This window comes from Lontra canadensis, unplaced genomic scaffold, assembly GCF_010015895.1.
Source record: "Lontra canadensis isolate GAN:19392208 unplaced genomic scaffold, GSC_riverotter_1.0 scaffold57, whole genome shotgun sequence".
Taxonomy (NCBI): Eukaryota; Metazoa; Chordata; class Mammalia; order Carnivora; family Mustelidae; genus Lontra; species Lontra canadensis.
In genome coordinates, this window is record NW_022631051.1 from 11502141 (window position 1) to 11525201 (window position 23061).

Below are 23061 nucleotides of genomic sequence, written 5' to 3' on the forward strand. Positions count from 1 at the left end.
AGAGTGACTTGGAGGGGACTGAGCAGTGGAAGTACAGAAATCTGTTAGGAGGCCATGGTCAATACCTGGAGAGGAGATATCGATATCAGTAGATACCCATCTGGAGAGTGGCTTGGACTCAGGTGGTGATAAGGAATGTTGGAGATATGCTTTACAATCTGTTTTGAAGTTAGAGCCATCCAGATGTGTTGGATAAGATTCGAGACTGTGGTAAAGAGAGGACTTAAAGATGAGTTCCAATTTGGGGGCTGAATCAAGGCAAATGGAGGTGCTGTTTCTGAGACTCAGAAGCCTGGGGGAGGGGAGAGAAGTTTGAGGGAGGAGACCAAGAATTCTGCTTTGGACATAGTAAGTCTGAGATGCTTGTTGGGATGTCCAAGAGGACATATCTGTTGCTTTTCAGATTGTACTCTAGTCCCTCCACCATGGATTGGAGGCCCCTCAAGTGAGTGCAGGGTCTGCCAATGCCAGGGCAGACTTTTAGCAATTTAGACAACCTAAGTGCTGAAAAGATCACCTGTCTTCTCCCGTATGTAATTCAAAATCAAAACACTATTAAACATGAAAACCCCTAAATAACATGTTTCTGTAATTAAAATGGCTCTGCTCTGGATTTTCTGAGTGCAAAATTCTGAATGACTTAATTAAATATAAACTATTATCCCTGCTTGTTAGTGCCTCAAGTGCATGGGTAGTCTGCCTATTGAGTAATGGGACAGCCTGCCAGTTCCCCAGTGGCCCTCGGAACAGGGCCTGGAGTTAACATAAGAACATTCCACAAATGAATAAATCAGTCGTGTAAGTTTTCCTCCCTTAAAGGTTGAGCTGACAGACTTCTGGGAAGGCACTGAGACAGCGACCCACTCATATCGGAAACCTGGCACACTTAGCACCCACAGTCATTTGGTCTCCCAGGGTTCTGGTTTCCTAAGAAACTTGGGAGCTTTCGGTGAGAACCTGTCGTCATCCTCAGCACCGCAGATCCCTGCTGCCCTCTGCTGCCCGATAAGCAGAGTGCATGTGATTCTGCCCTGGGAAGAGTCAGTGAGTTGCCAGGGGAATTAAAAAACCAGGGTCCAGGGACTGAGGTAATCCATTCTCAAAAAGGAGGCAATGACCGAATGACTTGGGGAATCAACTAATACCGGGAACCAGGGACTGAAAAACCAAGTTATCCAGTACCTGAGATCCATCGACCACAATGTGACCACAAAATCTAGTGGTCCAGCAACTCTGAAGCTGAGGACCCAGAGTCCGAGAGGAAAGATCGTGATTGAAAGCCTGACGACCCAAGATCAAGGGGTTTTGTGAACACTTGCCCGCAGGGTCAAGCCAGGGGTCCATCAATGGGGCGCCCAAACCTACAGCGCTGCTCTACAACGTCTCTTTAACCACTGGGCGCCGCACCAGCCTTCCCTTAGCATTCATTGGTGAGTCCTCGGAAGCGTGGACCAATCAAAACCCTCCTCGTGTCTCGCCCCCCCCCCCCAGTCGCGCTCTGGAAAGCTGGGGGCGGGTTCCCTCCATGCTGACCCAATGGCAATGCAGGCGTGGTGCCGTGCTGGCTGACGATTGGGTACCCATACGGGCTCTGTCAGAGCCGGATTGGCCGGTGCCGGAGACGGAAGCGTCCCATGGGCCCGAGCTGCCGGAGCTCGGCCGGGGCGATGTGGAGCGCGGGTCGCCGCAGAGCTGCCGGACGGGCGCTCCTGGGGTTGCTGCTGACGCTCTTGGTGCCGAACAGCGGTGCCGCCAAGACCGGCGCAGGGCTCGTGACCTGCGGGTCGGTGCTGAAGCTGTTCAACACGCAGCACAGGGTGCGGTTGCACTCTCACGACATCAAATACGGATCCGGTGCGCTGGGCCGGGGACTGGGGCATAGTCAGGGGGCGGAGCCCGGGGCTGGGAGTTTGAAGGTGGGGTGGTCATGGGGGAGTCTGCAGGGCTACGAGTCTCGGGGTCATCAAGGAGCCTGGCTGGGGGGTCAGGGGGTGCAAGGATCGGCCGTTTTAAGGGGGTCGTCGGGACATCGGGGGCTTGGAGGGTTGTCCAGGAGCTGCAGGCCAAGGGACTTGGGAGTTCAGCCAGGGGCCAAGGGCTGGAGATGGGGGCTGGGAGTGAGCCGTTGGGGTCCCAGGATTGAGGTTGTCCTGGAATGTTTATGGTGTCCGGGTCAAGGGTAGGGAATTCAAAGATTGACCGCGACCCCGGGTGGGGTGGGATGTCGCCCATCAGGCAGCGGCCAACAGTCGGTGACTGGCGTGGAGGCGTCTGACGACGCCAATAGCTACTGGCGGATCCGCGGTGGCTCGGAGGGCGGGTGCCCGCGCGGGGCCCCGGTGCGCTGCGGGCAGGCGGTTCGGCTCACGCACGTGCTAACCGGCAAGAACCTGCACACGCACCACTTTCCGTCGCCGCTGTCCAACAACCAGGTGAGCCCTCGCCTCGCTCCTTGAGTGTGTATGTGTGTGTTTGACGCGGGGGGGGGGGGGGGGTGTCAGGAACAGAATCTAGACATCTAGACTCTTCCTCTCAGTGTCTCTGAGCCTCAGCTTCCTGTGTGAAATGCGAATTTCGGTTCAGAAATGTTTCCTGAGCGCCAGCTCTGCGGGGCAACCGACAGGAAGAGAGATCTGCTGGATAGCTCGCTTATCTCCTGGGGTTGAGTTGGACCCAGGAAGCGGACTCAACAGGGTCTTTGGGGTAGGGAATCAGAAACCCGGCAGGGGAGGAGGAACTCAGGCTGGGTCTGGAATGATGAGTAGGAGTTCTTCAGGCCACAAAGGGGGAAAACAGGGGTTTGCCAAGCCTGGGGAAGAGCTTGGGCTCCAGTGGAATTCAGTGGAACTGGAGGATGGAGAAGTGGAGGGGTAGTGTTGGGGTAGAAGGGGCTACTGGGGTTAGGGAGGTATTGGGGAGGAACAGAGGCTGCCTGGGGGACTTGCCAGAAGCAGGAGTATGAAATAGAGACCTGTCAGCCTAGGGGCTGGATGTCATACTGAGTGAGGCTCAGAGAGGTTAGGAAGAACATGGAGGAGAGGGGAGGAGGCCTTAGCTACTTGGGGGCCAGTGGTTACCGCCCAGACAGATGGGGTAGGGTGTGCGTATGTTTGAAGAGACCGTGTTGGGGAGAGCCCCTGGGTGCTGGGGGTGGTGGCGGTTGTGGCCCATTTTGCAGCTGTGGAAGTTGAGGCTCAGAAGGATCCAGGGAAGGACCCAAGGCCCAGTGTCCTGGGTGTGAGTGCTGCTGCCAAAGTGACCACAGGGGATTCAGTGTGCCCTCTGTGGTAAGCACTGTCCTTCTACCCCCTGCACCCACAGGAGGTGAGCGCCTTTGGGGAGGATGGAGAGGGTGACGACCTGGATCTGTGGACAGTGCGCTGCTCAGGGCAGCACTGGGAGCGAGAGGCTGCTGTGCGCTTCCAGCACGTGGGCACCTCTGTGTTCCTGTCCGTCACTGGAGAGCAGTACGGAAGCCCCATCCGTGGGCAGCACGAAGTGCATGGCATGTCCAGTGCCAACACACACAATACGTGGAAGGCCATGGAAGGCATCTTCATCAAGCCCAGCGTGGATCCCTCGGCAGGTCACGATGAACTCTGAGTGCTGTGGGTGGGTGGATGGAGGGTAGCAGGGTGGGGCATCTGCAGGACCGTTCTCTGTGAAGACTTTGGGTTTGTAGGGGTTCTCAAGTGCCTTTGTGATTAAAGAATGTTAGTCTGTGCTCGTGTTTTGCTGTAATCCTGGGGGTGACCAGGAGGTGCCGGCTTCCTCGACCTGGTTCACCATTTCTTCCTTAGTGTAAAACCTCTTATCTCCAGCATGGAATGACAGCTCAACTCATCCAGACCTTGATGCTCTTTCAGGTACTCTAACACTGCCAACACAACAACCCTCTCCACCTTTACATGGTCTGATGACAGGTGACCCCAGTTCCCTAGCCCCTGAGCTTCATGAACCTTCGCTTTAAGGCCTCACACCCTAGCCTGCCTGGGCAATGTGGCATCTCAAGCCCCCACTACAACTTTCCAGGGTCCTAAGGAGATAACAAAACTTTGAAAGGTTTTGCAAGGGAAGGTAATCACAAAGAACTGCTACCTGCAGAGATCTAAGAAGGCTTCCTGGAAGGAGAGGCATAATTCTGGCAGGCAAAGCTTTGTAACTTAAAGATAGGAACACTAAACAGGAGGGCCCTAATAATGGAAGGGAATAGTTTTGCTGGTGCGTAGGTGACCTCTAGAGGTTATGAGGAGGACTACAGGGTTCCTGAACTTGCTAACTTGGCCTATGTGGGGCTGTATATGTAGGAGGGGAGGGTTTAAGGGACCTGCTGGGGTTACCGAGTATCACTTTCCTGAATGAGAACACAAGAGCCCAAGGAGAAGTGGGGGATAGCAGCTGGTGGGAAGGGGCTTGGAGGAGTGTGGGCAGAGCACCTTACAGGTGAGAAATCCACTGGTCTTATGGGGGTGTGAGAAAAGCTATAGCCAATTGTGAGACTTGTTGGGAAGTCACTGTAGGCTCTGGACCATTACTGGCCCACCCTCTCAACCCATGAACTTCTGCTCTGGTCACAGACCTTCTGACTCCTCTACTGCCAAACCCCTCAAGCATTGTCCACAAGTTTAAGCTCCTCTCCCATCACTCACCTGCCCCGCGACATGATTGCAGTATGCCTAGATGAGTAGCAGAATCAAACTGTACAGCACGTGGGAATTCTTGGGGAACCAAGGCTGAAGCCGTGAGAACAGTTAAGATGGCTCCAGGCAGAATGCAGGACAAGACCAAAAATTAAATTGCAGCAGCAGAGCACCCATTTCCTGAACACTAAGTGTCAGGCACTTGGCCAACGATTTATACAGCATCTCATTTGCTCCTGGCGGCAATTCTATGAAGCAGGTTCAATTGTCTTAATTTTGCAGATGAGACAGCAGGATGGTATAAAGTTTCAACCCAGCTGTACCTGCCTCAGAAACATTTGCTCTCCACCATTGGACTGAGAGAATAAAATGGGCGGGGGGGGGGGGGGGAGGCAGCGATGCACTATAGTCTAAGTAACGCCCCCACACAACACACACACACACACACACACACACACACACACACACACTGCAGCTGTGTGAGGGCTGAACGGTGTATATCTTTCTGGGTCATCAGCTCTGGGTAGGCTCTTAATGCGTTTCCACAAAGTGGATAACAATTGCGGGAGACTCAAGCTAACACCCTCTTCCCCGCACCTCCCACAGATCCACAAGGCTTCACTGGCTCCAGGACCAGGTCTCTGTAGCTCAGGCCTAACCGGATGGCTCCAGGTCAAGCCAGGGATGAGGTGGGGTTGGGTGAGGAGCGGAGGCTACCCTAGCCGGGAAGCCCACTGCAGCCGAGCATCTAGTTCGGGAAGCACAGGGAGAGATATCAATACGCAAAATGAAGCAGCCCGAGGCTCTGCTCCACAGAGAACTAGACAGAGGTTTCGGGCATTCTCCCAGGATCGCAGGCCTCTTCCCAGTGGGCTCAGCTGCGCGGACGGCGCCCCCCTCCGGGCTTCCAAGCGCTCTCGCCAGCGCCGCTATTAAACTCGCGGAGACTGGAGCTGAGAAAAGGCGGGCAAAATTCCTTTTGATAAGTTATGAATGGGGAGAAAGTGTTTGTAGTACTCATTGTTAAAACCACGGAGCCGGGGACTTGGCCCGCTCCCGGCCAATCGGAACCCGGAGGCTATTTTGAAATCGCTCGGGTTTTAGCCAATAGGCGTGCAGGAGGCGAAGCCCCGCGCCGGCTCTGGCCAATGAGTGCGGCGTTATGCTAAGAAGCCGGGGGCCGGGCCCCACCGACTGTCAGCGGGTTAAAGATGGAGCCGGCTAGCGAGAGGGCGCCACGAGGTGCGGGGTCGTCCTGATGGGGACGACGGGGGCGACCAACCGCCAGGACCTTTCTCTCGCTAACCTTCCGCGTCCTGCCCCCGGCCTGGTTTGGAAGGGGCGTCCCGCCGCGTGAGTAGCAGGGTCCGAGGTGGAGGGCACCGGCAGAGCGGCCCTACCGGGCGGGACTGTGCAGAGAGGCGCAGCCCGGACCCCGGGCGCCCTCTCCGTGCAGGGGACTCCAGAAGGGCGGGAAGCCGCCCTTGTTCCTTTGCTTCTCTCTGGGCCGCCAGGCAGAGAATTTTTAGGACTGGAACCCAAGTTGGGGGGCTAGGGGCCAGGGAAGGGGGCCTGAGCCGGCAGGGGCGCGCCGTTCGGAATGGGGCCACCCTCCTCTCGGAGCCGCAGACCGAATGAGGCCGTAGGGTCGTCGGGTTGTACCCACTCTGGCTCCGTGCGGGAGTGGGCTTGGGACTGCGGCGGAGCACGGGTCCCTCTCCTTTGTGTGTTTGCCCCCTCCCCCGTCCGCTCCCGCTCCTGGGTTGGAGCTACCCCTCGGTCTGGGGTCTCTCCCGCACCGCAATGTGGAGCGTGCTGGGGAAGGTCCAGGACCTTCTGACGACCTCTAGGACCGCCGCCCTGCCGAAACCCTCCCCGCCTTGAGGTCCAAGACAGGGCCTCTAGCCCCACCCACCCACCCACGGTTGAGCTTCCCGCCCTGGGCTTATTGGGGACTGTGGGGGTCCCTCCTGCTGGCCTCAGGTGCTCTGACGAGGTTGCACTACTGTGCTCTGAGAAGCAGTGCAATGATATTGTCAAAGCATCTGGGACCAGCCTTGGGAAACCCCCCTTCTCCACACTATCAACCCCCTCCCCAGGTTGGGCCCCTTGGGCCTACAGGACCTCCCCTCCCCCCCTGGCCCTGGCCTCGCTCCCTTCTCCATGGAAACTTGAGATCCTGGCCAGGCCTGGGCCTCTAGGGTCAGAGGGCACCCTTCCCCCCAGGCAGAAGCCCCACCCCAGTGGGCCTGCATTCCAGGTCTCAGATCCTCACAGACCACCACCGGGAGAGGCGCTGGCAGGCCTGCCTGACACTCTTTCCCTGTTGCACTACTGTGGGCCGCTGGGAAGCAGTGCAATGATGAAAGGGCATCGGTCAGGCCCAGCCCACCACCCATAGCGCCTGAAGGGAGGGAGTTTTGCTGCCTCAGTCTGCTTGCTAGCAGTGAGGAGTAGGTGTGGAACGGAACTGACCCCTCCATCAGAGGACTAGGTGAGTGCAGAGCTGGGGGATCCTCCCACAAATTCTCCTTCTGGGTTATGGCTGGACAGTAGCAGGGGCAGAGGCCCCAGATTCAGAAAAGCTCTGCTTTGAAGATCTTTCCACACCAACTCCCTGGGTAAGACTGGGGACTTCAGCTTTGGTCAGGTCCTTGTGGAGAAATGGAGACCCACTGTGTTGCCTGGCTCAGACCCAGCTCAACTTTGACCATGCACAGGTGGACTACACCCCGCCCTCCTTGAGGGCTTTGGGAGGGTCAGACTCTGGAGAGAACATTCTCCTGGGTTCTTAGCAGCAGCACTATGTGGGGTGGGTGGGTGGACTTGGGCCATGAAGCCCCTAGGTGATACCCATCAACCATGCCAGCTTGTTCTCTTACAGGGAGGTATGCTGCCCTGAGACTGCAGGAGGGACCAAGAGGTGCCTGGCATGCCCATCCTAACAGCTACAATTAGGGGGACTGCCAAGGAGCCAGGCCCCAGGTGTGCCTGCAAGGTCACCTCCTCCATCAGGACCTACCACAATGCAAAAGGCTTTTGTGTGCCCAGGGACAGTCATTCAAGCCTGCCTCCTTTGAGAGGAGGCCTAGGTTTCCAGATGGGCATTTGGGAGTACCCCTCACCCCTGGATGAGCACATCAAGATGTCAGCTTCACCCCTACCCTGGGGAGAGGGTAGAAGACCGGGCATCCATGGCTGGTGGTGGCCATCCTTATTTCTGTGCAGATTTTGCACCCCCTGGCTGGAGACCCTCATGTAGATGTTTCTGGCCCCTGCTGGGGGATGCTTGTGAACTCAGGGCTTTGCTCAAATGTTCCCTCCCAGGGAAAGCCTTTCTTGGGCTCCACAGCATCCACTATCCCTCCAGCAGAGCCTGCTAGATTGAAATTTCTCATTGTGGCTGAAGTCCTCATCAGACTGGGAGCCCTGAGGGCAGGGACAATGTCCCTTTTTATATCTCAGCAGTGCCTGGCACAGAGGAGGGGACCAATACAACTTTAAAAAAAAAGTACATGAAGTGTGAAGTATTATGAGCATAACACGGTGGGGGGACTAATTAGAAGTCTGCTTGATCCCTCAGAGGTTACTTGTGCAGTATATAAAAAGGCACATACCGTATATTTCAAAGTCTTTAAGTCACACAGCATCAGGAAGTAGAATGAAGATTTGAACCCATGTGTATCATCTGTTTGCACCCCTAGGCTAAAATTTTTTTCCTCCTTGGTTGTTTCCTCCTTGGTTGCTCCATCTCCTATGTCGGGGACAGCAGAACCTAGAGGGTGGTGGTTTGGTAGTGGGAGGTGAAAAATTTCTTTAGATTTCTCAGATACACTCCATGGATCTCAGGTTGATGGGGGTGAAGGGGTTTGGAAGGTGACAGAGAGGAAGCAATCCAGGATGGACCCCCTTATCAGTGTGGCTGCGGTGGATGGTGGTGACATCGCCGACCAAGTAGGATTAGGAGGAGAGAAGCCGGTTTGGGGTTGGGAGGGAAGAAGCTGTATGCCAAACTGGGTGTATGTTCAGCACGAGACGCCCAAGAAACGTCTCCAGCCAAAACCTGGATGTGGTTCTGGAATTCAAGGGAGGTCTAAGCCTGATACGCCGGTTAGAGTTAAGTCAGCTTCGAGCTGGGACCAAGAAGTGGGGTAGGATCGTTCCAGATGGTACCGCGAGGACGGGACCTTCTCAAATGCGTCAGGAGCAGCTGGAGATGCTGAAGAGGCAACTGCGAGTACAGAGTAAACGAGTGGTTATACACGGGAAGAGAAAAGACAGAAGCTGGGGAGGGCTGGGTTTAATGCTGGAGAGTAAATCAGGAGAAGAAGAGTGAAGTCTGAGTAGAGGAGTTAGGGACTGAGTGAAGAAGCCCTTGGGGTGCTGTCTACAGACCTCAAGGAGGGAGGGCGAGCAGGCGGAATGGGGAGGGGGGAGAGCCTTAAAGTTTGAAGAGTACGGCTGCTGACCATGTTCCTTGCGCGGCCACCGCCAGCACCCAGCTCCCAGCTCCCGGATCAAGGTCTGCAACACGCCAGCGGGTTGGGGCCTCCGCGGAGCGCTGCGGCGTTTGCCCCGTCGAAGGTTTCAGAGCGCATGCCCAGAGCGGGGGAGGGGGCATTGTCACGTGCGGCCGCCTCGCGCGGATTGGCCCCTCCGCTAGCCAGCTCCGGGGGTGGGATTGGCTAGGCGGTCGGGGCGGTGGCGGCGGCACGCCGAGAGAGACTGCGTCCGCGCGGCGGCTGTGGGTCAGAGAGCAGGTGCGTCCCCTGCGGTCCCCGCCCCGACGGGCCCCCGCCGCCCACGGCGACCCGATCTCTGCCCCTTGGGACCTGCCCTTTACCCCCAACGGCCGGAGGCGGGCTGGGTGGGGGGTGGGGGCGTCGCCGCGCCTGGAGGCTCGGTGGCCCCGCCCCGACGGCCGCTCCGCCCCCAGGCCGCCGGGGCCGCCTGCAGCCCCTCCGGGATGGAGGTCCTGGACGAGTTCGACAGCGAGTTACCCCAGAGTGTGACCTTCTGCCAGCTCATCTCCGAGGAAGACTTCGAGAGGCAGGCGGCCACCTACACGGAGCGCGCGCTGCGCCGCCTTTTCCGCAGCATCGACCGCAACCCCGCGCTGGCCGAGAGGGTGGTGCGCAAGGGCAAGCTGGCCGAGTACGAGGGGCGCGGGCTCCTCTCCTTCCTCTGGGTGCGAGCCGGCGGGGCTGCAAGGGGGGAGGCGGGGTGGGGACCACGGGGGCGGATGCTCGCACCGCTCCTGCTCCTCTTCAGAGGGTAGGTGACTGGGAGTGGGGTGGGGTGGGAGCCCTCGCGCCTCGCTGAAGCTGCGGGGTGGGGGTTCTTCCTGAAGCCCCGGCTGCCCAGCTTGGGGAGTGCAGCCGGCAGGCGGCTTACCTGTCTGGCCTCCTCCTGCTCTGCCTCTCCCTTTGTCGTAGGCCAAGTTCTTCTGTGCAGTTCAGGGGGAGCTGAATTGTTGCAACAGCATGGGTGCCCTGGAGATGCACCAGCGCCTAGAGCAGCTGAAGAGGGGGATCCACCGCGTGCACCTCTACTCCCAGGGTGAGGTTCAGCCCCTGCCAGACTTCAGTAACCCAGGAAACCTGACTCAGGTTCCCTTATCCCTGGTTCTCTGCTTGGCTCTTTTTTTTTTTTTTTTTAAATTGGTGTTCATTTTTAAAGTATTAGGGAAACGAACATATACAAAACTGGAGACCACAGGGAACACTCAGGGACCAGCCACACTTCAGCTTCAGCAAGTATCCCCATCTTGCCATGCTTGCTTCGGGCTCTGTTCCCCCCTTTTTCTGGAGCGTTTTGGGGGAAATCTCAGACATCATTGTATTCTTGGATCCTTTAAAGTGCTTTTTGATCTGTTAAAAGACATTTTATAATTACAATGTTACCTAGATGTTGACAATTTCTTTTTTTTTTTTTTAAGATTTATTTATTTATGTATTTGATGGAGAGAGCACACACTTGCAGGAGCAGGGGGAGGGGCAGAGGGAGAAGGAAAAGCAGGCTCCCCATGGAGCAGGGAGCCTGATATGGGGCTCCATCCCTGGACCCTGAGATCACTACCCCAGCTGAAGGCAGTTGCTTAACTGACTGAGCCACCCAGGCACCTGACAACAATTTCTTAATATTAGCTGATACTTAATATTTGGGTGTTAGGTCCTTTGAGGTTCCTTTTCACTAGGATGGCCATGTACTTCGTGTCCACGTTGGCACACTTGTGAGGGTGAAATGAAAGGGGGCCACACTAGTGACCACATAGGGATGCCAAGTGAGGGATGGCCATGTCTGTTGGAGTCCCTTTGAGGTGGGATGCTCTCCCCTTACTCCCCCCATGCCATCAACTTGAAGAACTGTGTTGTCCTTTGGGACATTGCGCTCACTGGATTTATATCTGTTGTTAGGGTCCCCTGGTGCCGTTTGTCTTGTTCCCCTCTCCCTATATTTCTTGGGCATTTGCTCTAAAGCCTTGATCAGATGCAGGTTCAGTTCTTATGGTGCATTTGCCTTCAGTGATACACTAGCTAGTGGTGGAGTGGCTTTCTTCATTGTATCAGGAGGCCTGGCTCACCTGGATCTCTCACTTTCATGATGGGCCCATCACATTTCATCTGATGGGCCCATAGCATGTGTAGCTCTCACACAGCCTCCCGAGGAAGTGTCCATGCTATTAAACTCATTTTACAGATGAGGACATAGAGGCCCAGGGAGGGTAGCCAACAATGTGACAACAGTGTCACATAGTAGTAGAGTCTAGACCGGAACTCAGGTATGGGTTGCTCTAGGGCTCGGGCTCTTCGCCTCCAGGTCGGTGCTCACGGGTGGTAGTGATCATCATTCTAGATGAGCCCTTTCTTTCTTTCCTTTCTTTCTTTCTTTTTTTTACGAATTTATTTATTTATTTATTTGACAGAGAGCTCAAGTAGTTGGAGAGATGGGCAGAGAGAGAGAGAGAGAGAGGAGGAAGCAGGCTTCCTGCTGAGCAGAGAGCCCAATGCGGGACTCTATCCCAGGACCCTGGGACCATGACCTGAGCTGAAGGCAGAGGCTTTAACCCACTGAGCCTCCCAGACGCCCCTAGATGAGCCCTTTCACTGAGCTGTATGAGGCACTTGTTCATACCCATTTTGCTGGTGTCCAATAGAAATACTCAGACTCACGGAATATAGGAAGAAAACCTAACGTGGAAATAGGAGAGGGGGCAGACCCCAGAGTCCTGTTACTCAAAGACTCTCCCTGAGCCCACTTCTTTTTTTTTTTTTTTAATTTTATTTTTTATAAACATATATTTTTTTCCCCAGGGGTACAGGTCTGTGAATCGCCAGGTTTACACACTTCACAGCACTCACCATAGCACATACCCTCCCCAATGTCCATAACCCCACCCCCCCTCCCAACCCCTCTCCCCCCAGCAACCCTCAGTTTGTTTTGTGAGATTAAGAGTCACTTATGGTTTATCTCCCTCCCAATCCCATCTTGCTTCATTTACTCTTCTCCTACCCCCTTAACCCCCCATGTTGCATCTCCTCTCCCTCATATCAGGGAGATCATATGATAGTTGTCTTTCTCCGATTGACTTATTTCGCTAAGCATGATACCCTCTAGTTCCATCCACGTCGTCGCAAATGGCAAGATTTCATTTCTTTTGATGGCTGCATAGTATTCCATTGTGTATATATACCACATCTTCTTTATCCATTCGTCTGTTGATGGACATCTAGGTTCTTTCCATAGTTTGGCTATTGTAGACATTGCTGCTATAAACATTTGGGTGCACGTGCCCCTTCGGATCACTACGTTTGTATCTTTAGGGTAAATACCCAGCAGTGCAATTGCTGGGTCATAGGGTAGTTCTATTTTCAACATTTTGAGGAACCTCCATGCTGTTTTCCAGAGTGGTTGCACCAGCTTGCATTCCCACCAACAGTGTAGGAGGGTTCCCCTTTACAGAGGATTTCCTTACAGAGGAGAGGGCCTTTGCACACCCCCAGGATGGCCCTGGGGCTGGGTGTAGCTGGTGAACTCACCTTGGGCCTGGATACCCCATGAAAGGCCTGGCTAAATCAGGAGCTTTCCACAAGGTTTGGGGGAGGCAGCAGACTGACCTGCTTGGGACACGCCCAGCCCTCCTAGAGGGCGGTACTCTGTTCTATCCCCTCAGATTCTGGCCTTGAAGTCAGCCCATCAGGGTGTGGGTCCTGCCTGGGCTTTGGACAGTGGGAGCTTCCAGTTCTGCTTGTGTGAGAGAGAGAGACAAAAATACCCTTGTGGGGGTAGCTGTGGGGTCAGTGGGATGGTACATGTTGGTTCCTGTCAGCAGTGGCTCTGGATGTTCTTACATGGTGCCTTTTGTGGGAGGAAGCTTTTGAATAGCCTACACCATTGTTCAACCTCTGCTCTGCCCTGCTCTGGCCACGGCAGAGGCCCTCATTGGTCCCTTTTATCACAGATGCCAAGAAGAAGAGAAGAAAGCCAAAACTGAAGAAACCAGAACCCATCCTCTTGAGAGACCGATCAACCTCCCCATGCCTGCCACCAGCCCTGCTGCCACCTCCCCCACTGCCGTCACCTGCCACCACCATAGCCTCCGTGGTGGCCCCATCGCCTCCTGTCTACACTATGCCTAGGGTCTTTGGTCCCTTCCCTCCGCTGCCCAGCAAGTCGGTCAGTGAGCTCATCCCACATTCCCTGTGGCCCTGGGAGGGGCAGCCTCCGCCCCTGTGCTCAGAGCCAACCCCAAGGCTCTCCTGGGCCCACGGCAGTGACTGTCAGAAATTTGTTTTTAAGCGGCACAATGCTGTCTGGAGGCAAAATCTTGGGTAGAATGTTGATAGATAAAGCAGATAAAAGGGGTCTGCTCCAGTTGAAGGGTTGGAGGCATGGAGTTTCACCTGCTTGGCGTCAGCTGAACAAGGCAGCCGCCACAGGGCAGAATCTTGGGGGGCCTAAAGGACAGGTGGAGAACCATGGCTGCCACACCCCCAACATCTCCAGCCTCACACCTGTCCCACCTCATGGCTGGTGTTCTCCTTCCCACTCTCTTTAAGTGCCTCGGCAGTACCTTCCTAACTACCGCCCTCTCTTGGCCCCTGCTTATCCCTCACTCTCAAGCCAGGCAGCCTCCTCATCCTCTCTCAGTTCCCAGCTCCCCCATCCCGTCCCTCTTAACACCAAGCTTGAGGTGGGCACAAAGGATGACCCCGATGCATTTGCTGAATGAGTGACAGTCACATAGTTTCCCTAGTTCTTGTATAAGGTGTTTTTCTTCCCCACGAAGCGCCCAAACTTATCCTAAGATTTCCCTTATTTCCTGCAGATGGAGAAGTTGGAGGTTGCAAGGTCAGAAGTGAAACTGAACTGGGCTGGCCTGTCATCGAACCCAAAGAGGTGGAAGGAATGGATTCTAGGCTCAGGGCAAAGGAAAAGAGCATTTTAGGGAGCACACTGTGGGCCGTGCTTGGTTCCCATTTTTCCCTACCTTGTTCATCCTCACCACAATCCCGAGGAGTTGTTATCCCCATTTTATAGGGACGGAGTCAAGGCTCATAGAGGTCTCCTCTGCGCCCGGGAGTCCCTGTGGGAGGGCCTGCCTAGGAGGAGTCCAGAGCTGATGCTCCCCTCCCTGCCCTGCCTTGCAGACATATGGTTGATCTGACCCCCTTGGTCCTCAATCCCGGAGGCTTCCATTTCTCATACCTGGCTGGAAACAGTGCGCACAAGCTCCACTGCCCTGGCTTCCCCTGGTAAGCGTGCCTCTGAGCCTCTCTGGGTTGGGATGTCATCCTGGCTTGATGGCATCATGGCAGTGTACAGGAGGGCCAAAAAAACATTCTGTGTTGTAGTCCTTCGCATTTTCTGAAAGGGCCCTAATGTAATTGGGTGCTGGAAAAGTCACTCCCCCTTCCTAGAGTGTGTAAATGCTGAGAATGGGTAACAAGCAGCTCAAAGACACACCAGAAAGGGAATGATTCCATCAACTGTGGGTAGCCCTAAGGTTTACACACATGTGTTTTGCAAAGCAGGGATTTACTGAATATGTAGTTTGTTTGCTTGTTTGGTTTAATCACCTGTTTTCAACATTTATGGTGGTGGTGAGTATTTCCCATGGCATTCCGTGGAGTGTTATTTCAAAGTATGTACGTAGATTGGCTGCTTCAATGCATTAGATGATTTTTTTTTAATAGCTATTTTTTAGAGGAGTTCTGTATTCACAGCCAACTAGAAAAGTGCTGAGAGTTCTCAGATCCCCCTCCCCCTACTCAGGCACAGACCCCCCCACCCCATTATCAACATCCCCTACCTTACAACTGATGAACCTACATTGACACGTCATCACCCAGAGTCCATATGTTTGGGCTCACTCTTGGCGTTGTACGTTCTATGGGTTTGGACAAATGTGTACTGACAGGTGTCCCCTACCATAGTGTCCTGCAGAATAGCTTGGTTGCCTTCAAAGTCCTCCAAGCTCCAGCCGTTCATCCCTCCCTCCCCACTAACCCCTGACTACCACTGATCTTTTTATTGTCTCCATGATTTTACCTTTGCCAGGATATTACATACTTGGAATCGTACAGTATATAGCCATTCCAGAATGGTTTCTTTCACATACGGTTCCTCCATGTCTTCTCATGGCTGGCTTGTTCCTTTTCGGCACTGAATAACTGGGTACACTAGTTTATCCATCCAGCTGCTGGAGGACATCTTGGTTGCTTCCAAGCTTTGGTATGGACAAAAGTTTTCAACTCTTACCAAGGAGCACGATGGCCGGATCACATGGTGATCATATGTTTCATTTTAAAGAAACGACTGAAGTGGTTGTACCATTATGGATTCCCACTAGCAGTGAGTGAGAATGCAAATGACTTACCATGTGAGAAACCTGCACAGTTCTGTAGAGATGATTCTATTTTTTTTTAAAGATTTTATTTATTTATTTGAAAGAGAGAGACCACAAGCAGGCAGAGAGTGGGGAAGTATGCTCCCTGCTGAGCAGAGAGCCCGGTGTGGGGCTCGATCCCAGGACCCTGAGACCATGACCTGAGCCAAAGGCAGAGGCTTTAACCCATTGAGCCACCCAGGCACCCCAGAGATGATTCTAAATTTAGTTGATGGAAAGTTTATTCACGAAGACACCCAAAGTGTAAACAAACCTTTAAATATGTTTTTGGTTTCCTTAGTAATGAAAGATGTACATGTTAAGGTTGCTAGGATATGTGTTCTCTGCCTATCAAAAAGCCCCAGGTAGGGGTGCCTGGGTGGCTCAGTGGGTTAAAGCCTCTGCCTTCGGCTCAGGTCATGATCCCAGGGTCCTGGGATGGAGCCCCGCATTGGGCTCTCTGCTCAGCAGGGAGTCTGCTTCCTCCTCTCTGTCCGCTTCTCTGCCTAGTTGTGATCTCTGTCTCTCAAATAAATAAAATCTTAAAAAAAAAAAAAAGCCCCAGGTAATGACTCGTGGGTGGCTCAGTCAGTTGCGTGTCTGCCTTCGGCTCGGGTCATGATCTCAGGGCCCTGGGATCGAGTCCCACATTGGACTCCTTGCTCAGCAGGGAGCCTGCTTCTGCCTCTGCCTGCTGTTCTCCCTGCTTGTGCTTGCTCTCTTGCTCTCTCTGTCTGAAAAGTAAATAAAATCTTTTAAAAAAAAAAAAGCCCCAAGTGAAGAGAATCCAGTGCTGTAAGGGCTTTAGGAAGAGAATCATTTTTGTTGTGAAAATACTATATATTGGCTTTTTCCTGTTAAAAGGTCTTTGAGATAATTTGCCTAGTATCATATGAATTCACCCATTTAAAATGTTCACTTTAGTGGCCTTATATATATTCACATTTGTGCAAACATGCCCACAGTCCAATTTTAGAACATTTCCATCATGTCCAAAAGAAGGGAGTGAAAAGACAACCCACAGAATGGGAGAAAAGATTTGTAAATCAACAATAAAAAACCCATTCCAGAAAATGGGCAAAGGACTCGAATAGACATTTCTTCAAGGAAGGCATACAAATGTCCAATAAACCAAGGAAAAGATGCTCCCCATCACTAGACATCAGGGAAATGCAAATGAACACAGTGAAATACCACATCCCACCCCCCAGGATGGCTCTTAACATCAATGGCATGTTGATGAGCATGGGGATAAATTGGAACTCTAGCATGTGACTGGTGGGAATGTAAAATGGGGCAACCACCATGGCAAAAAGGCATGGTGGTTCCCCAAAATGTTGAGCATAGGATTGCCATATGACCCAGTAATTCCACTCCCAGGTATATGGCTGAAAGAAGTCAAGTAGAGAGACTCAGATGCTTGCCCATGAATCTCCGTAGCACCGGCATCACCGTGGCCAAAAGGAGGAGTCAACCCAAGTGTATCTAAGATGAACAAAATGTGATCTAGCCATATAACAGAATGTTGAAACAAGTGAAAGAAGCCAGCACGAGAGGACAAATTACTGTATGGTTCCAGAGTCCTCGAGACAAAGTAGATGAGAGGTTACCAAGAACTGGGAGAAGGAAGTGGGTTGTTGCTTAATTGGTACGGTTTCTGTTTGGGAGGATGAAAAAGTTCTGGAAATAGATAGTGGTGATGGTCATAGGACATTGTGAATGTATCTAATGGCAATGAATTGTACACACAGAAATGGTTAAAATGATAAATTTTATGTATATTTTACTACAATAGAAAACAAGCAAGAAACCCTAGCACCACTTAGCTGTCACCCCCCAGTTCCTCCACCCCTGGCCCTAGGCAGCCATTAACCTACTCTCTGTGGATTTGTCTGTTCTGGACATTTCATATAAATGAAACCATACAATAACATGGTATTTCGCGACTGGCTTCTTTCATTTAGCATAACGCTTGCAAGGTTCATCCATGTCATAGCATGTGTTAACTACGAATTTCCTGTTTGTATGTTTGCTTAAATTGGCAGAATAATTTATTTTTATTTATTTATTTTTAAAGATGTTATTTATTTTGGAGCGAGAGCAAGTGCGTGCATGCAAGTGGTAGTGGGAGGGAAGAGAGAGGGAGAGGGAGAGAGGGAATCTCAGGCAGACTCTATACTGAGCCTGGAGCCTGACGCAGGGCTTGATCTCAAAACGCTGAGGTCACGATCTGAGCCGAAACCAAGAGTTGGATGTTTAACTGGCTGACCCACCCAGGCGCCCTTGGGGATAATTTATTTTATTTTTTACTTTAAAAAATTTGTATTTAGGGGTGCCTGGGTGGCTCAGTTGTTTGGGCAACTGCTTTTGGCTCGGGACGTGGTCCTGGCATCCTGGGATCGAGCCCCATGTTGGGCTCCTTGCTCGGGGGGTGAGCCTGCTTCACCCTCTCCCTCTGCTTGCTACTCCACCAGCTTATGCTCTCTCTCTCTGTCAAATAACTAAATAAAATTTTTAAAAAATTTAAAAATTTTTATTTAGGGGCGCCTGAGTGGTTCAGTGGGTTAAGCGTCTGACTTCAGCTCGAGTCATGATCTCGGGGTCCTGGGATTGAGCCCCACATCGGGCTGTCTGCTCAGTGGGAGCCTGCTTCCCCCTCTCTCTCTCTACCTGCCTCTCTGCCTACTTCTGAGATCTCTGTCAAATAAATAAAATTTTTAAAATTTTTAAAATTTAAATTTGAGTTAGTTAATATACAAATTTCCTGTTTCTTAAATGTCTTTTTTAAGACAAATTTTTGTTTTTTTAAAGATTTTATTTATTTGACAGAGAGAGAGAGACGTCACAAGTAGGCAGAGAGGCAGGCAGAGAGAGGGGGAAGCAGGCTCCTTGCTGAGCAGAGAGCCCGATGCGGGCCTCGATCCCAGGACCCTGAGATCATAACCTGAGCCGAAGGCAGCGGCTTAACCCACTGAGTCACCCAGGCGCTCAAGACAAATCCTTTTTAGAGCAGTTTCAGGTTCACGGCAAAACTGATAGGAAAGAACTGAGAGTTCCCACACGCCCCCTGCCCCCAGTATGTGCACAGCTGCCCTCATGAACAACATCCGCTCCGGAGTGATGTGTGTGTTAACAACCGAAGAGCCTGCACTGACATCATCACCCAAAAGTCATAGTTTCCATCCGGGTTCCCTGTTGGTGCTGTACCTTCTATGGGTTGGCTTTCTTCTTATGGTGGAATGGTATTCCATTGTATGGCTCTAATACCGTGTTTTCTCTATCTGTCCATGAGCTGATGGACATTGGGGTTGTTTCCATTTTTTTGGCTCTTGTATCTAATACTGTTAGGAACATCTGTGGCCAAGTGTCTGTGAGGACATGGTTGTCTGTTTTCTTGGGTATACCCATAAGAGTGGAATTGCTGGGTCATAGGGTAAGTGTGTATCTTGAGCAGCTGCCAAAGACACAAGGCCCTTATCAGACATAGGATCTGCAAATGTTTCCTCCCACTATGTGCGTTGTCTTCCCACTTTCTCAGTGGTGTCTTTTGAAGCACAGAAGTGTAAGGTTAGTCCTTTCAAAAGGCAGTTTATCAGAACATCAGGACCGATAGGCGTTTTTAAATTCTTTGCTCTGTTGTTGTTTCGTTGTTGTGGTTGTTTTAAGATTTTATTTATTTGAGAGAGAGAAAGCACAAGCAGGGGGAGTGGCAGAGAGAGAGAGAGAGAGAAGCAGGCTCCCTGCTGAGCAGGGAGCCCGACATGGGGCTCCATCCCAGGACACCAGGATCATGACCTGAGTTGAAGGCAGATGCTTAACCAGCTGAGCCATCCAGGCGTCCCTGCTCTGGTATTTTCAGTCCTGGAAGCTGGCCCCAAGGAGATGATGAAGGGAAAGAAAAAAGTGATTGTGTACCAATATGTCTGGGGCAGTGTCATGTAAAAGAAAAACTGGAAACAGCTTAAATGTGCATTCACTGAATTATGGAATATTATGCAGACATAAAATTATAAACCTGATCATATAGATTCATGAATTATGTCTAAGTGGAAGGAGTAGGCTATGCAGTCAGATCAGAAGTAGGTGGGATGAAGGGATAGGAAGGGGACTGACAGCTGGGTGACAGAGAAGGGGTTGTCAGCAAATATGCGCAGTGTTGTCATGAAGCAACATGTAAAAGTGAGGCGTTGGCCTTATCAGATCCTCACAGAATTATGGGGCCATGCACTGGGGCTGGACCCTATTAGGGCATTGCTGTCAAGATACCTTCTAGCTTTCTCTAGGCATCATTTTATAAAGGTGTGATTCAGTTAGACAATGTCATTTTTTTTTTTTATCTTGCCTTTGTCACTCATCATTAAGGCCATGGGGACACGTCCACTTCTTCATGGTCTTTTGAAGTCGAGCTTCATTGGCTGTATGATACCCTTTGTCTGTAGTGCAGTCCCTTAACTCCATTTGGGGCTTCCATGAACACAAGAGGTGCTTCTGGTTCCTTTTCCACGAGGATTAAAGTCTTTATGTGCTAAGCCATTCCTGAATTTCAGATGAATTTCCTGAAGTGGAATTATAAGGGAAATGGTATGAACAGTTTTTAAAAGCCTTTTTTTTTTCAGACTCTAAAACAATATGTACTTATTGTGGACAATCTAAAAACCACACACAAAGGAGAAGAAAAGCCATACCAAACCACCCCTATTCCTACTGCCAGAAATAGCATCACATATAATTGTCTTTTCCCTGTGGAGATGCATATCTATACACGTCTGGTAGTCTGTTACCTCATTGGGACTGTCCTGTTGGGCAGTTTCATAGCCAGCTGTGGAATGTGTTTCTTCTCATGTCTTTAGAATTAGACTTACATTAACCAAAAATAGATGCACAGTGCTCCATTGTATGGATGGAAGATTTCCTCAACAGTTCTTGCTTGTTAAAACATTGCCCTGATGGGGACAATTTTAGGCTCTTGTTACATATTGCTTTCTGAGTGAGCTGTGTTCTGATGCTGTCATCAAAACTGGGGTATTTTTAATTGGCTTTAAAAAGTTTACAAAAGCAGGACACGTTCTATGGGGAAAAGTTTGTAATAGAGAAATGAGTATGTAAAATATAAGAGGCCCCCGCTCAGAGTCCCACTGCCAAGAGTTTCATGTGTACCCTTCTAACACACACACACACACACACACACACACACACACAAATACACTGGTTAATTTTGTAACCAACACAGGATTATATTACATGTACTTCCCAGAAGCTGGCATTTTTCCACTACCGTATCACTGGGGCATCGTTATTTGCTGGGGTCTCCAGACCTACCTCAGTCCTTCCAACAGCTGCAGAACAGCCTGCCACATGGCGGCCGTGGTTCCTTTAGCCATTTCCAGAGGAATGTTTAGGTGGTTTCCAGGTTTTCACAATCACAAACATTGCTGTGGTGAACAGCCTGGAACAACCATCCATGGGAGAGAGTTCTGGAAGTAGAAATGCCCTGAGAGCCATGCCACAGCCTCTGGTTTTGTTATGTGTACTTCTGGTGGCTCTTTGTGCTGGTATCCCACCTCATGGACATGTCTTGGCTATCTCCTGCACAGGACCTCGGCTTGTAGTGGCTCCCCCAAGACCGAAGAGACACCACTCTCTCCTGTGAAGGCCTCCATCTTCACCCCGCCTGTCTTGCTCAAGTTCCAGCCTGTGCCAAGACCCAAAGATGACTCTGAGAACGACCCCAGCAGCACAGAGTCTGTGCCTCCCAAGAGGGGCCCATAACCTCTTCCCTACAGACCATGGCTAGAGGAGTGAATAAAGTTCCTGTGGAGGTGCTTGCTTGTGCTGGGCTCCCTAGAAGCTGTACAGTCCCATGGGCTTCCTCCAGTTGGAAGAGGTGGTCAGGGTGGTGCAAGCCTGAGGCCCCGGCGGCCTGAGCCTGCATCTGGTAATTGGTCAGGTTGGTGGTAGTGTGTAGTCCCCTTGCTTGCACTCATATGGGAATTGAGCCACGGTACTTTTTTTTTTTTTTTAAGATTTTTTTTTTTTTTTTTAATTTGAGAGAGCGAGAGAGAGAGCATGAGTGGGGAAGAGAGGGAGAAGCAGGCTCCTCGTTGAGCAGGGAGCCCTATGTGGGGCTCAATCCCAGGACCCTGGGGTCATGACCTGAACTCAAAGCAGACTCTTGACTGAGCCACCCAGGTGCCCCAGCCATGGCGCTTTGAAAGAGAAATGAGTGATGAGACAGGGCTGTCCTTCCCTACAGTGACTCTGGCCCCTTTGGGTGTCGCTTGACCCCACTGAATAGGAAGTCTACCATTTTTCCCTATACTTGGCCCCAAAACTCAAACTTTATCCAGGTGTGGGTTTAAAAACAGTGATCTGTTCCCTCTCTTGAGGAAAATAAGCTGGTGTATTAGTTTCCAACTTGGCACCTCCCCAAGGAATTTCAGAGACAGTGACTCCCCTCACGCAGTAACCTGAGAATCAAACCTGCATGTGAGATATGAGTCCTCACTAAATGCTTTATGACTGCTGGACATTAGCAGATAATCACTGAACCCTTGTGTATGCCCCACACCTTGCTTGGGACTGGAGATAATAAGCCAAGTCGTTGGGGGTCCCAGCTCTTAAGGAGCTTACATCCTATCCTCGTGTGTGTGTCTCTGTGTGTGTAACCAGTGTAGAGATCTAATTAATAACAGGGTTCTAAGTTGTGGTAAGTCCTGTGGGAGCTGAGTTGGACATGTATGCAGTGGGCTGTCAGAGAGGGCCTCTCTGAGGAGATGACGTTTATATTGAAACCTAGAAAATGAGAAGGAGGCAGCCATGAGATGAGAAAGGCCAAGGAAGCTGGCTTTGGGTGGCTGGCTGATGGTATAGTTGAGTACGGGGAAGAAGGGGGATGGAGAATTCTGTTTTGACCAGACGTGTTAAATTTGAGATCAGGGGTATCTAAGTAGAGGTCAGGAATCTGGAGTATTGGCCGTCTAATGATGAGAATCAAGGGATACAAGTAATATTTAAAGCCACGAGCCTATGTAAGATCACCCAGTGCGTGGGTGTAGATGGAAGCCCAGGGCTTAGGCTGGAGCACATGAACATAGTGATCTGGTCAAGGGAAAGGGTCCATAAGGGGTAGAGATGCGTGAGGGCTTTAGATTTTTGGACTTAATGGCTACTTGTCCCTAATTCGCCCAGAAGAGGGGCCTGGAGTCAGTGGGGACTGAATAGGGGGAGCAGAACGGGCACACAGCGAACATGGACGTGCCTTTGGAGTTGTCTGCGGTGGAAGGAAACAGATGAGCCTGAGGCTGATGGGACTTAAGGTGCCCGGCTGACTTAAAGACCTGAGAGCCCAAGTGAAACCAGGGCGCGCTTGAGCAGGAACGGCACGTAGCCAGGCCTGGATGAGGAAGCGAAAGATCCAGAGAGAGGACCCCCGGCGCCTGAGAAAGTGGGGCCTCGAGACAGAGGTCCCTTGCCTCACCATCATCTAAGCCTTATGATGAATTCGGCCCATGCACCCTAGAACCAGGCGTACTT

At 51.7% G+C, this 23061-nt stretch overlaps 2 protein-coding genes across 3 annotated transcripts; both read left to right on the forward strand.

Moving 5' to 3' along the window:
- Positions 1 to 1614: 1614 nt before the first annotated feature.
- Positions 1615 to 3724, forward strand: SDF2L1 (stromal cell derived factor 2 like 1). Its single transcript, XM_032875980.1, has 3 exons — positions 1615 to 1854; positions 2236 to 2432; positions 3322 to 3724. The coding sequence occupies exons 1-3, from the start codon at positions 1635 to 1637 to the stop codon at positions 3601 to 3603; spliced, it is 699 nt and encodes a 232-aa protein (XP_032731871.1). The 5' UTR covers positions 1615 to 1634; the 3' UTR covers positions 3604 to 3724.
- Positions 3725 to 9371: 5647 nt separating this feature from the next.
- LOC116878459 lies at positions 9372 to 21350 on the forward strand. Of its 2 annotated transcripts, none has more exons than XM_032875981.1 (7): positions 9372 to 9400; positions 9577 to 9828; positions 10076 to 10199; positions 13102 to 13316; positions 13969 to 14039; positions 14291 to 14395; positions 21123 to 21350. In XM_032875981.1, the coding sequence occupies exons 2-7, from the start codon at positions 9607 to 9609 to the stop codon at positions 21295 to 21297; spliced, it is 912 nt and encodes a 303-aa protein (XP_032731872.1). In that variant the 5' UTR covers positions 9372 to 9400; positions 9577 to 9606; the 3' UTR covers positions 21298 to 21350. The 2 variants fall into 2 exon arrangements, with proteins under 2 accessions (XP_032731872.1, XP_032731873.1); XM_032875982.1 differs by having other exon boundaries at positions 9577 to 9771.
- The last annotated feature ends 1711 nt before the right edge of the window (positions 21351 to 23061 follow it).